Source organism: Amphiura filiformis, chromosome 17 (genome assembly GCF_039555335.1).
Source record: "Amphiura filiformis chromosome 17, Afil_fr2py, whole genome shotgun sequence".
Lineage (NCBI taxonomy): Eukaryota > Metazoa > Echinodermata > Ophiuroidea > Amphilepidida > Amphiuridae > Amphiura > Amphiura filiformis.
The window spans coordinates 44,186,491-44,201,292 of NC_092644.1; the positions used below are offsets into that span (position 1 = coordinate 44,186,491).

The 14,802-nt window shown below is 37.5% G+C and overlaps 1 protein-coding gene across 1 annotated transcript; it reads left to right on the forward strand.

The window, feature by feature from the left end:
* The first annotated feature begins 11,065 nt into the window (after nucleotides 1–11,065).
* On the forward strand, nucleotides 11,066–11,878 carry LOC140137228 (craniofacial development protein 2-like). The gene has a single exon (XM_072158878.1). It carries the CDS (start codon nucleotides 11,066–11,068, stop codon nucleotides 11,876–11,878), a length of 813 nt encoding a protein of 270 aa, XP_072014979.1.
* The last annotated feature ends 2,924 nt before the right edge of the window (nucleotides 11,879–14,802 follow it).

Below are 14,802 nucleotides of genomic sequence, written 5' to 3' on the forward strand. Positions count from 1 at the left end.
TTCCCCGTATATTCCTCAATCTCCCGTATGAATGTGGCTGTAAAACTAAACGACGATTCATTATAGGCCTAGAATAAATAATAAACTTCACGCGACGTAGCCTTAATCTCTTGGCTGCCAACTTCGGTGCAGTGGCGGAAAATGGGGTGCAGCTCGTAAGATCATTCTTTTAGTACACGATGTTGTGCATCTAGATAGCCTGAATCATTTCTTGGCCACCTCGCAGTTGGCAGAAAACAGGGCAATGTTGCTTTGCGTATGGTTTTTTAATGGAAACATTATTACGCGGTTCACACTGTCCTTATTACCCACAATGCCACTGCATGCGATTTTGCATAGCAACACGATAGTTTTTTATGTTATTCTCTTAGTTACCATCAATTTTTGCAAAAATGAACCTCAGATGGTTTAATGGCAATATGTACCCGATCAATGTACGAATAAATCAGAGCTGAAAGTGAAATCATCTCTGAGTCTATTCGCGCACAAGATTTAGCGACTTCCTTTTATTTATATAGATGTGTGATTTGCATAAAGAATAGATTCTTAAATATTTGTTTTCACTGAATACATTATCCCCTTTTCGAGCCAAACAAATGAGGTACATTGTATAACAAAGAAAATTGCGATTCATTCCAACGCCTACAATGCGTGTACTACGCTCGCCGATCGTATTACATGTAACTGCACGGAGCATAGCGCTCGACGTGTGTACATATAAGCTGACATCGATCGTTGAACTCTGAATAAAACCGGGTCGACCCGGTTTTAATACAAAAAGTAAAATTTTACTGTTATTAAAGCACTTCAGGCATAGTCTTTTACGTGGTATTTTAGTATACCACTGGGCATTATAATTTTGCAAAAAGTAGAAATCCGAGTAAAATTGAGGGCGTCGCTGTGAAGCAAATCACAAACTGCTAGATGTAAAAAATTTTAAACGAATTCAAACCCTGCTCAGTCATGAGCTGATTCTAAATATTTTGAACACTTGAGGAGTTGTTCTGGTAACCTGCAGTTTCAATTTAAGTATTGGAAATGCCCAGGCTACAGGGACTGAGCTACTAACCAGTACCACTGCAGTATTTTGATCTTTTGCACACAATTATTTACTGTAAAACGGGGTGACTTTGGACAGTGGGGTGACTTTGGACACACATAGGAAAAACTATTATTTCATGTACAGGCTGTTTTACCTTTCATGGCCACGCGTTTTGAACTCGCCACCCAAAAATGGTGGTTTTGTTACGCTTTTCCAAATCGAGACTCGTTCAAATTGTTATATCTCTGCTTAAACAAAAGGTATTGTAGTGTGTTTGGTGTCATTTTGTAGCTAAATGAGTGACCTAACAGACCTCCAAAGGAGAATTGTTTATCAGCTAAGATAGTGGAGTTATAATTTTTTGAGTTCAGAATGGCCGAGGTGGTTGTTGTGGCGGTGGCGGTGGCGGTATGTACAAAGTCTATGAGAAATATAGATTTTGTGTGTGCACGTTGAATCAACTGATCATATCTTTGCATCCATATGGGCTACAGGCATGGTTAAGAGCTCTTGTGAAAGGTTATTAATTATGCTAATTGTTTTTAATCATTTTAAACTCTTTATGATTGGTTTAGTCTATAAAATACAAACTTTTACGTACAAAACTACCCGTTTTCATATTAAACACTGTAGTAAGCAATGCGGATGTCTTCAAAATCTAAAAGTTGCTGTAAATTTGTAATTACTTACCCTATCATAGTCAAAGTAAACATTTTCTGAGAGGAAATTTGATGAGGAATCTAAATATGGACTTACTTTTTCTGTATGGGTTAGGGGTAAAATGTTTCAGCTCAAAATATGTTGAATTGTAAAAAAATTGAACATATTTTGGGACACCCTGTATTCTGAGATTACCAAACAGCTGTGATTTTTTTTCTTCCAAAGTCAGTAGGCTCCCCCTAACCTCTAACCAAATCAATGTTGTTTACTTTGTTTATATCTGCAAGTTAGTAATAAGCAATGCATTAAGTGACCCATTTTTTATTTGGAAATTTTTTTTTCCACCCTGTATAACTTCAAGGTCACCCTGTACAATGAGTTGAAATGTGTATATTTAAATTGCTTTTGCCTTCAGCTTTCCAAAAATGTATACTTTTGCTAGTTTAGGGTTGATAGTTGTGGAGATATTCTAATTTGAAACTTGATAGATGTAAAAATTCATAATATTTGTGATGTAACGCCAAGGGTGGCGAGTTCAAAACACACAGCCTCATATATTTCTAAGAATATTTTTATATGTTCAAACAGTTCAATGATATGTGGTAATGTATGGACATTACAAATGACTTAAGTTTCCCAGTATTATGTGTTATCTTATGTTTTTCATAACTTTTTAGCTGGGCCCATAAAATACAGGATTTTTGTGGTGGTCAAACTTTCGGTACTCCACCGGAACATAAGATTAAGAGTGGAAACTCGAGCCTGTTGGTTGGATAGTGAACACAGATGAATCAAGAACCTACCTGGATAGTCATGATATCTACCCACTCTTAAGAATTTAAAAGCAGGCTGTGTCCAATGTCACCCCAGGGTTTGGCTTCGTTTCCAGGGTGACTTTCTTTGGACATAATAAACGAATGCCAAAAAATTTGACACTTTGTTTAAAATACACCACAGTGACCTTGCCCTACCCCAACAGTGTCGTCTGTGCTCCTACCCACCTCACAACTACTTCCACCCTCTCCATTGCTCTACTCTTCATTTTGGGGTGACTTTGGACATGCACTGAATGCATGGTGTCCAAGTCACCCCAAACCCAGGGGTGACTTTGGACAAACTTTGCCCCCTAAAATTATCGGAAAATAAAATAAACTCGAGTTGACTCTATGGGCATGAACTGTCCTCTATTGCTACATGTACTTGCTAAACCCAACATGAAACTCAGAATTCTACTGATCATTAAAAAAATATATACGACAATACATCAAAATTGTCCGAAGCCACTCCGCACAGTGTCATCGCCCCGATATCTCCATGGTAGAAATCGCCATGGTAGGTTGAATCCACAGCCACGAAAGGTAATTTTATTCCGACCTTATGAGACGCATATAATTAGCCAAGTGACCTGATTAAGGCTACGGACAATAGCCGGGGTAATTGATTTCTCGCTGTGTGAGTAAGCTTGTATACGACATTGGCATTGCGGTCAATTGTCATACTGCCTCCACTGGAGTAGTGCCTGCGCGCTGTAGTCCATACAAGACCAACGCAATATAAAATTAGCGATTTTGGTCAGATTTTGAGTTCAAGACTCACGGCCGTTTCTCAAAGCGCAAACTAACGACTATCATATATATCTATTCAACACGTATTTTCAAGTGTATGAGACCAGATCTGGTTTCTTGAGACGAAATCATTTACGGGAGATATTCATCATTTTCTAACCCGGTTACAACTCAATGGACAGTGGTTATCCGAAGATTTTCGTCTGATATCAAAATTAAAAATCGTGCATAGCAATTCATGTGTATCGATCCCGTGTATTCATTTTAGTGTCTCTGCTGCACCAAATAATTATTAGCCAGGCGATGTCGGTGTGCCCCGTTTTACGCCGCGGTACTACATGTACGAGTAGACGTTATTATGGGCGGCCGTGAGGGCCAAAAGGGTCTCAAAACTACACAAGGGTCTCAAAAGTATAATAAGGTCTCAAAAACACACAAAGGTCTCAGAAATAAACACACAGTAATGTCTCAATAGCACAATACGGTCTCAAAAACAGAGAAAGGTCTCAAAAACAGAGAAAGGTCTCAAATACAGAGAAAGGTCTCAAAAACAGAGAAAGGTCTCAAAAACAGAGAAAGGTCTCAAATACAGAGAAAGGTCTCAAAAACAGAGAAAGGTCTCAAAAACAGAGAAAGGTCTCAAAAACAGAGAAAGGTCTCAAAAACAGAGAAAGGTCTCAAAAACAGAAAGGTCTCAAAAACAGAGAAAGGTCTCAAAAACAGAAAAAGGTCTCAAAAACAGAGAAAGGTCTCAAACACAGAGAAAGGTTTCAAAAAAGAGAAAGGTCTCAAAAACAGAGAAAGGTCTCAAAAACAGAGAAAGGTCTCAAAAACAGAGAAAGGTCTCAAAAACAGAGAAAGGTCTCAAAAACAGAGAAAGGTCTCAAAAACACGCTATGGTCTCAAAAACACGTTAAGGTCTCAAAAACACGTTATGGTCTCAAAAACACGTTATGGTCTCAAAAACACGCTATGGTCTCAAAAACACGTTATGGTCTCAAAACACGTTATGGTCTCAAAAACACGTTATGGTCTCAAAAACACATTATGGTCTCAAAACACGTTATGGTCTCAAAAACACGTTATGGTCTCAAAAACACGTTATGGTCTCAAAAACACGTTATGGTCTCAAAAACACGTTATGGTCTCAAAACACGTTATGGTCTCAAAAACACGTTATGGTCTCAAAAACACATTATGGTCTCAAAAACACGTTATGGTCTCAAAAACACGTTATGGTCTCAAAACACGTTATAAAATACGCCAATGTCTCAAACCAGGTATTACAACCGACCGTTATATGTGCAGTACCGCATGCAGTACTATACTGCACACATCAGCAGGCGAAACTACACATTCTGTCACGCACTTCCGCATGAGGAACTACATATCCCAACTTGCATTTCCGCATGCGGTGATGCAGGTCGGGATGTGCAGTTCCGCATGGGGAACTGCAATATTTTTGGTGTATTTCCGCATGGGGAATTTCGGTATATAGGCCTATGGATGGGTCATTTTGTTTTCAAAATTGTCTTAATTTCTTTTGGAAAATAGACCAACTTTGCATCACTGCAGCCAAAATGTTTCTCAAATTGCTTGCGGTTGTAAAAACTAAGACAATTTGTGTTAGACAATTTGTGTTAGATTTGGCCAAAACTTTTGTCCAAATTTCTTACAAAATTACAAGTTGGACTTAAAAAGTCTTATCATATAATGCGACTGAAAAGAAATTTTGCATATTTGAACACGTTCCTAACGTTTTCCTACACCTTTTAGGGTGTAATATAGAAACGTTGCCCAAAATATATGTGCCAAAAATTGCTTGCCCCCCCCCCCCCCACCCTTTCGACCTGCCAAAAATTACTTGACCCGCCCTTTCGACCTGCCAAAAATGCTTCCCCTTTGACATGCCAAAAAATCTTTATGTCCCCCTATAATTCACCACCCGGCCCGGGGTACAATTTATTGCACCACCCCTGACAAGTTCAGGCGCCTAGAGGTGTAAATTATGAATTGAATAGAAATTTAGTATGAAATGGGTCTATTGAGAAGATTTATCAATTTTGTCCAGGTATTTGGAACATGGGATCACTCAGGGTCCTGGGTCCACCCCATATTGGTATATCACTGTGGAGGATGAATCTTATTCAAAAATTGAGTTTTATTGGAATTCAGCAGCAGGCATTGCATTCACTAATTTGGATATTTTCAAAACAACTTGCACCTCCCCTCATCAAAACAAAACTTCACTGAAACCCTCAGTTTTTGGCAAAAATCAATGCCTGTTTTACACAACAGAAAAAAAGTCTTCTTTGTGCAAGGGGTAAATGTGAAAGATAAAAGGCATCACAAAGAGAATATTTTGAGGCAATTTATGAATTGTTTTCAGCTCAAAAACATTGACATATTTTGCTTAAAATTGTTTTCCTTATAAATTTGGGTTTTTTTCTTGTTTCACCCCTTGCCATTAAAAAAGCTCAACAATTAACTTGTCTAATATTGATCAGCACATACACCAGTCACCATGAAAACAAACACATAGATGCATGTTAAATTGTATTCTTATTTATAGTCACTTTATTTTTCTAAACACACACAAGTATTCCAACATGTGGTCAGTATACGTACATGTATGATTCAAACAAAAATACACAAAGTTGTAAAACCTAAAGCATGTGTTACATTTTTAGAATTATTAATAAATTTGTTGTTTAAAATTATCAAATTTTACTAGCAGTGCACGTATTATTTTGAATATGCATAATTAACATTAAAAGTTGTGTTGTTTGTCTGTCACTTTTTAATTGATTTAAGGAATATCAACAAGGAATTACAAGAATCATAACAAAGCAGCCATGAAAGTGAAAATTTTAGCTCTTTTGACTTTGGGAACTCAGGCCTGTACATGGGGGAGTGGGGAGGGGTGCGACCACACCTTCACCCCCAAATTTGCACAAGTATACACAAAGTACCAAAATATCACATTTTTGTGAGCATAGCAAGCAAAAAAATCAGTTTTTTTACGCTTTTTTGGTCAAAAAAAGGTGAAAATTCCACTTTTCACAATATCACCCCCTGAAAAAGTGCACTTTCTCAAAATCAGCATCTCCAAAAAATCCTGCGTACTACGGGCCTGACGGAACTGTGACCTCTAAACTTACAGCTAAAGAGCATTACTTCTTGCCATTTATATAAAGCACTTATGATTTAGAGCTAATAATTCTGTTTGTACTGAATTTATTCCTAAAAATCACGGAATTCACCTTTAATGCCAAATTTGAGTACTTTCTACCACTTTTATGAAAGTACATAAAAGATTCTGAATCAGCACCCCAAAATTGACTAAGAACACTTCTCAAACCTTGTATAGCTCTCTGTGTAGATCCCAGTCCGAAACCCCGTCAGTCCGACACCAGCGCCTTAGACCGCTCGGCTATCAAGGCTTGATGGTGTCATGATGAAAATTTAAAAATATAATCACAACTTCATTACTTCAACATACCACGTGACAAGCAAATACAGAAAACGTACCATATTTTGGAATTTTATTTGTTAAAAACATTAATGTGTATTAATAGCGCTCAATTGTTGATAACTGCGTGTTTTATATACAGAAATAGGAATGAGGTAGTATAATCGATTTTGATTCACACGAACTCTTCCCGTATACTAAAAGCATAGATTATCAATGTGGCGTGGCCTACCATTTTTCTTGTAGCTTCTTTTATACACGTCGATGTTTTCATCAATTACACAATTAATCCACATTAGACCCATAATTTTATTTCAGGAAATAAAAGATTAGATTACCATAAAAAACGAAACAGTTATCATTGGTTGGGTCTAATGTAATTTATACATGGAATTTTCAGCGTTTTTTCTATCGCCATTCTCGCTCAATTAAAAAAGTATTTTGGCGTATATAAAATTGAAATAAAATTTTCTGCCTCATAAACGACATCAAATGTGCCACAATTGGGTATCACGAATCGTTATATATGATGTGCAGTTAATATTCATATTTTCTTTCCAGAGGATGCTTCAGTTTTGACAGGAAAAATATTTCACTCGGTTATTTTAAAAAGGTAACCACGCTTCCCTAGAATGTGCAATAATTACAATTAAAATTTTTCTTATTCTAACAGCAAGCGTTTCTAAAATGCAGTATGGCGAAATGTGGTGTAGATATTTTAACAAACCATCTAACCCAATAAGTATGATAGGGCCTATATTGCGACGAGCTTAGTAACTTAATTTAGCATGTGATCCTAGCATCCTTTTTATGACATTTTTAGTAGATATCCACGAAAAAAGCTTATTCACAAAATTTCAATCCGATTTTATGCGTTTGCGAGTTACGCATGATTATGTGTATTATTCCATAGGCCACTGTTGTAATTTCGATCTGGTATACGGTACCAGAACAAAATTCAAATTTTTGCTAAATGAATTAATCTGCAAGAAATATTTAGTACATAAACATTATGTAGCCAAAATTTCCCAATGGTATAAAAATCTCAACTTTTTGTTGTTGAAAAAGTGGGGGATGAGGCTGTGGATCACGAAATGCCCTTTTAACTGCATGTCAAAGCACGTAGCCATTTGACTTAAACTTTTGATTAATACATCTAATTCGGAAATGTACCAAAAATTGCATTTCCCCATGCGGAAATACACCAGATATATTGCAGTTCCCCATACGGAAATACACCAAAAATATTGCAGTTCCCAATGCGGGACTGCAAGCGGATGTTGCAGTACTGTATGCGGTACTGCATATATATATACGGTCGGTTGTAAAACCTGATTTGAGACCTAGACGTGTTTTTGAGACCAAGATGTGTTTTTGAGACCAAGACGTACTTTTGAGACCCTTTTGGCACTCACGGCGCGGCCGCCGGGGTCAAAAGGGTCAACGCCGAGAATACTATGGGCGGCCGTGTGTGCCAAAAAGTGTGTCAAAACACGTTCATGTCTCAAAAACACGTCTAGGTCTCAAATCAGGTATTACAAAGTCAACCGACCGTTATGTGCAGTCTATGTCTCTGAGGTATATGTCTCTGTTTTTGAGACAATAACGTGTTTTTGAGACCATAACGTGTTTTTGAGACCATAACGTGTTTTTGAGACCATAATGTGTTTTTGAGACCATAACGTGTTTTTGAGACCATAACGTGTTTTGAGACCATAACGTGTTTTTGAGACCATAACGTGTTTTTGAGACCATAGCGTGTTTTTGAGACCATAACGTGTTTTTGAGACCATAACGTGTTTTTGAGACCATAACGTGTTTTTGAGACCATAACGTGTTTTTGAGACCATAATGTGTTTTTGAGACCATAACGTGTTTTTGAGACCATAACGTGTTTTGAGACCATAACGTGTTTTTGAGACCATAACGTGTTTTTGAGACCATAGCGTGTTTTTGAGACCATAACGTGTTTTTGAGACCATAACGTGTTTTTGAGACCTTAACGTGTTTTTGAGACCTTTTTCTGTATTTGAGACCTTTCCCTGTTTTTGAGACCTTTCTCTGTTTTTGAGACCTTTCTCTATTTTTGAGACCTTTCTCTGTATTTGAGACCTTTCTCTGTTTTTGAGACCTTTCTCTGTTTTTGAGACCTTTTCTGTTTTTGAGACCTTTCTCTGTTTTTGAGACCTTTCTCTGTTTTTGTAACCTTTCTTTGATTATGAGATCTTTCCCTGTTTTTGAGACCTTTCTCTGTTTTTGAGACATTTCTCTGTATTTGAGACCTTTCTCTGTTTTTGAGACCTTTCTCTGTGTTTGAAACCCTTTTCTGTTTTTGAGACCTTTCTCTGTTTTTGAGACCTTTCTCTGTATTTGAGACCTTTCTCTATTTTTGAGACCTTATTGTACTATTGAGACCTTGTTGTGTGTTTGTTTCTGAGACCTTTCTCTGTTTTTGAGACCTTATTATACTTTTGAGACCTTATTGTGTGTTTATTTCTGAGACCTTTATGTGTTTTTGAGACCTTATTATACGTTTGAGACCTTATTGTGTGTTTATTTCTGAGACCTTTGTGTGTTTTTGAGACCTTATTGTACTTTTGAGACCCGTGTGTGATTTTGAGACCCTTTTGGCCCTCATGGCCGCCCATACGTTATCATGCAATACTACTCTTATCTACTGCGCTGTGTAGTGCAGAGTGAGAGTGGTGATCGAGTAGTGCGCTTGTGTTTTATATTGGATATACATTGTTTTTGGCCTTTCTACAGCACTTGAAACGATCAAATACTTCTTTACCGGTTAAGGAATGTTGCTGATATTTTATTATAGTACTTACCAACTTCAAACAGGTAAAATTCTGCTTCGAAACAAACCGTCTTCAGGTGTCAAATGGTGTTGAGTCACGAAAACACTGCTCATATGATGATCATGACATCATCAGTCATGCGCACGGTGATGTCATTATTTACATTTTGTTACTATTTTTAGCACATCATTTTACGGAAATCGGTATGGGACATCCAGAGACTTTTATGGGGACATCGACATCGCTATCAATGTGTGATTCGCATAAAAGAATACCGGTAGATTCCTATAAAACGTTCGTTTTTACTGATATCATTGTCCCCTTTTAATTTCGAGCCAAACAATAAATATTGAAAATTGCTATTTTTATTGGCCATTTATAGCCTAGTAATAGTATCTGTGTTCGGTTCATGAGGTTTTTTAATTTTTATAGTAGGCCCCTTAAACTGTTGTAATAACAGACCGGTGATCCTATCATGTTTATATCATGATGTATACATCAAATGATTAATAAATTAGTGAATGCGTATTGTCTTTCATTCATTTTTTCAAGAAAAATCCCAATTCCAAAAATAAAGCAACAAATAGGTACACTGAATTGATTAAAAGTGCAAAGGAAATGTTTTTGTATAGTTTACCTTATACTAGTCCAGATGAACAGATTTAATATTCATTTTATTATATAGTTTACCTTAATAATTTTGTTGTAAATGAGCTTTTTTTTTGTACAAAAATGTTAATGAAGTCATAAAATCAGTGTTCCATATAATCCCTACCAGGGTCTGGATCTGGATCAGGTTCTCAGATCTCGTCATTTCATTTCGTGATCCACAGCTTCATCCCCACTTTTTATACCACTGTAAACCTCTGGCTACATGATGTCTATGTACCAAAAATTTCTTGCAGATTATTTGTTTTAATAGCAAAAATATCGTCAAATTTGAATTTCGTTCTGGTATACCAGAACGAAATTACAACAGTGGCCTATGGAGCAGTGTACGCGTACGGGTAATATATACACATAATCATGCATAACTCGCAAACGTCACAATCGGGTTCAACTGAAATTTTGGGAACAAGGGACCGTTCATTATTAAAGGGGAGGGCCAGGGGGCTGGGAGGATTTCAAAATTGAGTTCATAAAGTTACACAACCCCCTATTAGCAGCATCTAAAATTACACAACCCCCGACCCCTATTGCCGCCAAAAAAACCCCAACCTAACCCCCTCACATCATGGAGGTATATTTATATACCTCCATGCTCACATCAATAGCATATTCAGTTATCATTAGTATTATAGGGACTTATGAAATTTAACAGTTTAATTTCATCCTTGTAATTCTATATCAGTTTGGTACTTACCTCCAATTGCAAATGGTCTTCATTTTTATTCAACAATTTTATAACAAGACAATAAATGCTTGTGAGGATACAAGTTATTATAGGTGTGGTGTATTTGCACACTGAGCATGAAAGGAGCAGCATGAACATCAAGTCATAGGAACATGGAATGTTCAAGGTATGACTGCTGGGAAGCTAGAGATCGTTACAAAAAGAATGGGAGAGCAACACATTTGTGTACTGGGCATCTCGGAAACATGGTGGCTCAACCAAAGACGTTTTACTACAGACAACGGATACACAGTGATATATTCAGGCAAAGATGAAGGAAAGCGGGAGTTCGGAGTTGGTTTCATCTTGGACAGGAATACAGCTAGATCCTTCCTGGGCTTCAACCCAATCAACGACAGAATCATCTCTCTCAGACTGCATGGTCACCCTTTCAACATATCAATTGTCCAGGTTTATGCACCAACATCTACTGCATCTGATGAAGCGATGGAAAACTTTTATGGTCAGCTCCAAGATGTCCTGGATAAGATTCCAAGCAAAGATATGCTTATCAACTTGGGAGACTGGAACGCAAAAGTTGGCAAGTCTGACATCAAATCAAGGTCAATTGGAAAGTTTGGATTGGGAGAAAGAAACGATCGTGGAGACAGTTTGGAAGAGTTTTGTCAGGCAAACGACCTGATTGTTGGAAACACCCTCTTTCAGCAGCACCCTCGCAGACTGCGGACTTGGAGGAGCCCTGGTGGAAATGTGAAAAATCAGATTGATTATACGAGTAGAGGTGACTCAGAGTGGTTCCAAATTGGCAGAGGTGTGAGACAAGGGTGCATTTTGTCTCCTCAGCTTTTCAACATCTATGCTGAGAGCATCATGAGAGGTGTTTTGGAAGACTTTCGAGGAGGTGTTACCATAGGTGGTCAGCGGATCACAAACCTCAGATATGCAGACGACACAACCCTGGTTTGCAGTAGCAACTTTTGATGGATCTATTGAAAGCAATAAAATCGGCAAGTGAACAGAGGGGACTCATCTTGAACACAAAGAAGACGAAAGTCATGATTGTAGACGCAGGACGAAATGACACAGATGCAAACTTTTCCTTAGAGTGTGATTTCATTGAAGAGGTGGAAAGTTTTGAATTTCTGGGTTCCATCATTAACACCAAAAGTGACTGCACCCAGGAGATAAAACGAAGATTGGCAATAGCTCGAGGTGTAGTCTCAAACCTGACCAAACTGTGGAAAAGTAAACTTCCTTCATATCCCTCAAGGTTCGTTTGCTAAAATCAACTGCATTTGCTGTGGCATCATATGGATCTGAATCCTGGACGATGAAACTATCTGACAGGAAGAGGCTGGATTCTTTTGAGCTGTGGTGCTATCGACGAATCCTGAGGATTCCATGGACTGCGAGGAAAACAAATGAGTGGGTTCTCTTAGAGCTTGGATGGAGTTCAGAAGACCTTGCGAGCCGATATCATTTCTAGAAAGTTATTATTGGCCACATCACCAGACATCACTGTCTTCAGAAAACAATTGTCCAAGGAATGTTTGAGGGAAAACGCAAGAGAGGCAGACCTGCAGCGAGCTGGCTTGACGACATCAAAATTATCACAGGCCTGAGCATCACTGGGGCTACCAGGGCTGCCGCTGACCGCATTCGATGGCATACTCTCATAAGAACCGCACCTGCATACCTGTATGCAATGTGACCTTAGAGAGAGAGAGTATTTGCAGGTACTAGGTGGGGTGGCCATGTGGTTCAGGGAGGACATGACTACGGAGGTGTAGCTTTAATAGCAGGGCCGTCACTACCCAGCAAACACAAAAACGTTTTTAAAACGTTTTAAATAAGTTATATTTTGGCTTTTGGTTTAGGTAAAAACATTTTAATAACATTAAAATGTCGGGTTATATAAAGGTCATGATAACGTTTTAAAACGTTTTGTATGAAAACACACTACAACAATATTTTTAAATGTTTTCAAAAATGTTATGGTAAACTATTTTTGCAAACATTTTTGCCAAATATTGTGTCAATACTTAAATAACATTATGTCAAAATGTTTGAACCCAGCAAACACAGAAATGTTCTTAAAATGTTTTTTTTCAAAACCTTTTAATAACATTTAAATGTCGGGTTAGGCCTATATAAAGGTCATGAAAACGTTTTTAAAACGTTATTGAAAATATTTTGGGCAAACATTTTCGCAAAATATTTTTTTCAACCCCAAAATAACATTCTGTTTAGAATGTTTTGTATTAAGTTTTCCAGAATGTTTTTGGAATGCTATTAAAACGTTTTTATACCCTTTATATAACCCGACATTTAAACGTTTTCTGATAACCTTTTATAACCTTTTGCCAATGATGACGAAAACGTTTTGTGTTTGCTGGGTATAGACATTTTCTGAGATAAAGACATTTTCTGAGATATTTTCTCCGGGGTGGTGTTGCAAAATAAATTTTGCTGGTATATGGCCGGATTTACCTTTTGATGGCCCCTGGGCGCGGCATGGCGGGCATGCAACATATTTGCCACCTCTGGCTCTTCAGATAGAAGACACACCTCTCCCCACATTTTGTAACCCAAGTTTTTCCAAGCTGTTTTTTTGGAAAAGCACATAAAAATCTGATAAAGTGCGCAAATGTGCTATTTCAATTATGCTAAAATTCAAAGAGTGATGTATCGGAGTCACCGAGCAGGCTCCGAGCAGGGGGCAACGTTTCCAAATCTTCCCACTGATCTGCTATATACCCACAGAATTAGTTGGTTTTAATTCTGTGGCTATACCGGTACTAAAAGAACATTACTGGGATAAATGTGCGCGAAGCGCGCGCAAAAATGCAATTTCAATGCTAAAATGAACAAAATTGAGGACAATAATAGCGCCCTAAAATCGTGCCAAAGGAAGATGCATATAGGGCTTTTACAACTTTTGGTTAACTTAGTCCCAGTATTTTGATCATTAAGTTTTGTGCTTTTTCCAGCAGGCATCAGAGGATATTATTTATGATTTATACAAAGGATTATTATATAACTCTCATTTTTTTAGATTCGTGTTCAAGTTCAAGATGAAAAAAAGAAATTGGCATTTTAATACTAAATGGGCCAAAATGGGGTTAATTTTGGGTCTAAAATAGACCAAAAAGAAAATGCAAATCGTAAGTTTTGTCACAATATACCTGTCGACTGACATGGCTGAGTAGGGAGGGTCGACTGATGACTTGCCACCCTGCCCTATGGCTAATCTCAATTTGTGCTGATGAACAGTGCTAGTGGCATTGATTTCTTTTTGACATGAGGGGGATGGGGTTGGAAAAATTTCTTGAAGTATTATGTGATCCAGCACCTTTTGGTGACAGAATAAGTTTATGGTACAATGTGCGCGAAGTGCGCGAAAAAATATTGCCATATTGAAGCTAAACTCAAAATAATGAAAACATGGTGCAAAAGTGGACTAAATTTGCGCGAAGTGCGCAAAAATTGTAACTTTTGTGGCTAAAATGGCCAAATATGAGGTAAATTTATTGGTCAGAATCCCACATAGGCCTACAGAATGATACTTGGTCATAGTGAATAATTATTAAATTTCACATAAAACCCCTATCAGGAAAAATAAAATCACATAACCCCCTGTTTGTTAAAGTGAAAATCACATTTAAATAATGAGCGGTCCCTAAGGTTTTTTCGAGGATATATATATCTACTGAAAAATGTCACATGCTTAGCGCTAGGACGAAATCCTCCTTTAAAGTGAATTCTGCCTCACACTAGAGGGTCATTTGACATGTCATGTTGTTTTATAGTAATGTTAACTAATGTAGGAGAGTCATGATGTTTAGTAAGACAAGTTTTCTCATCTTCTCTGGTTACAAAAATAGTGAGATATAAAAAAACAACTG

Coding starts and splice junctions, on each gene's coding strand:
- LOC140137228 (XM_072158878.1), top strand. CDS start 11,066: ATGACTGCTGGGAAGCTAGAGATCGTTACAAAAAGAATGGGAGAGCAA.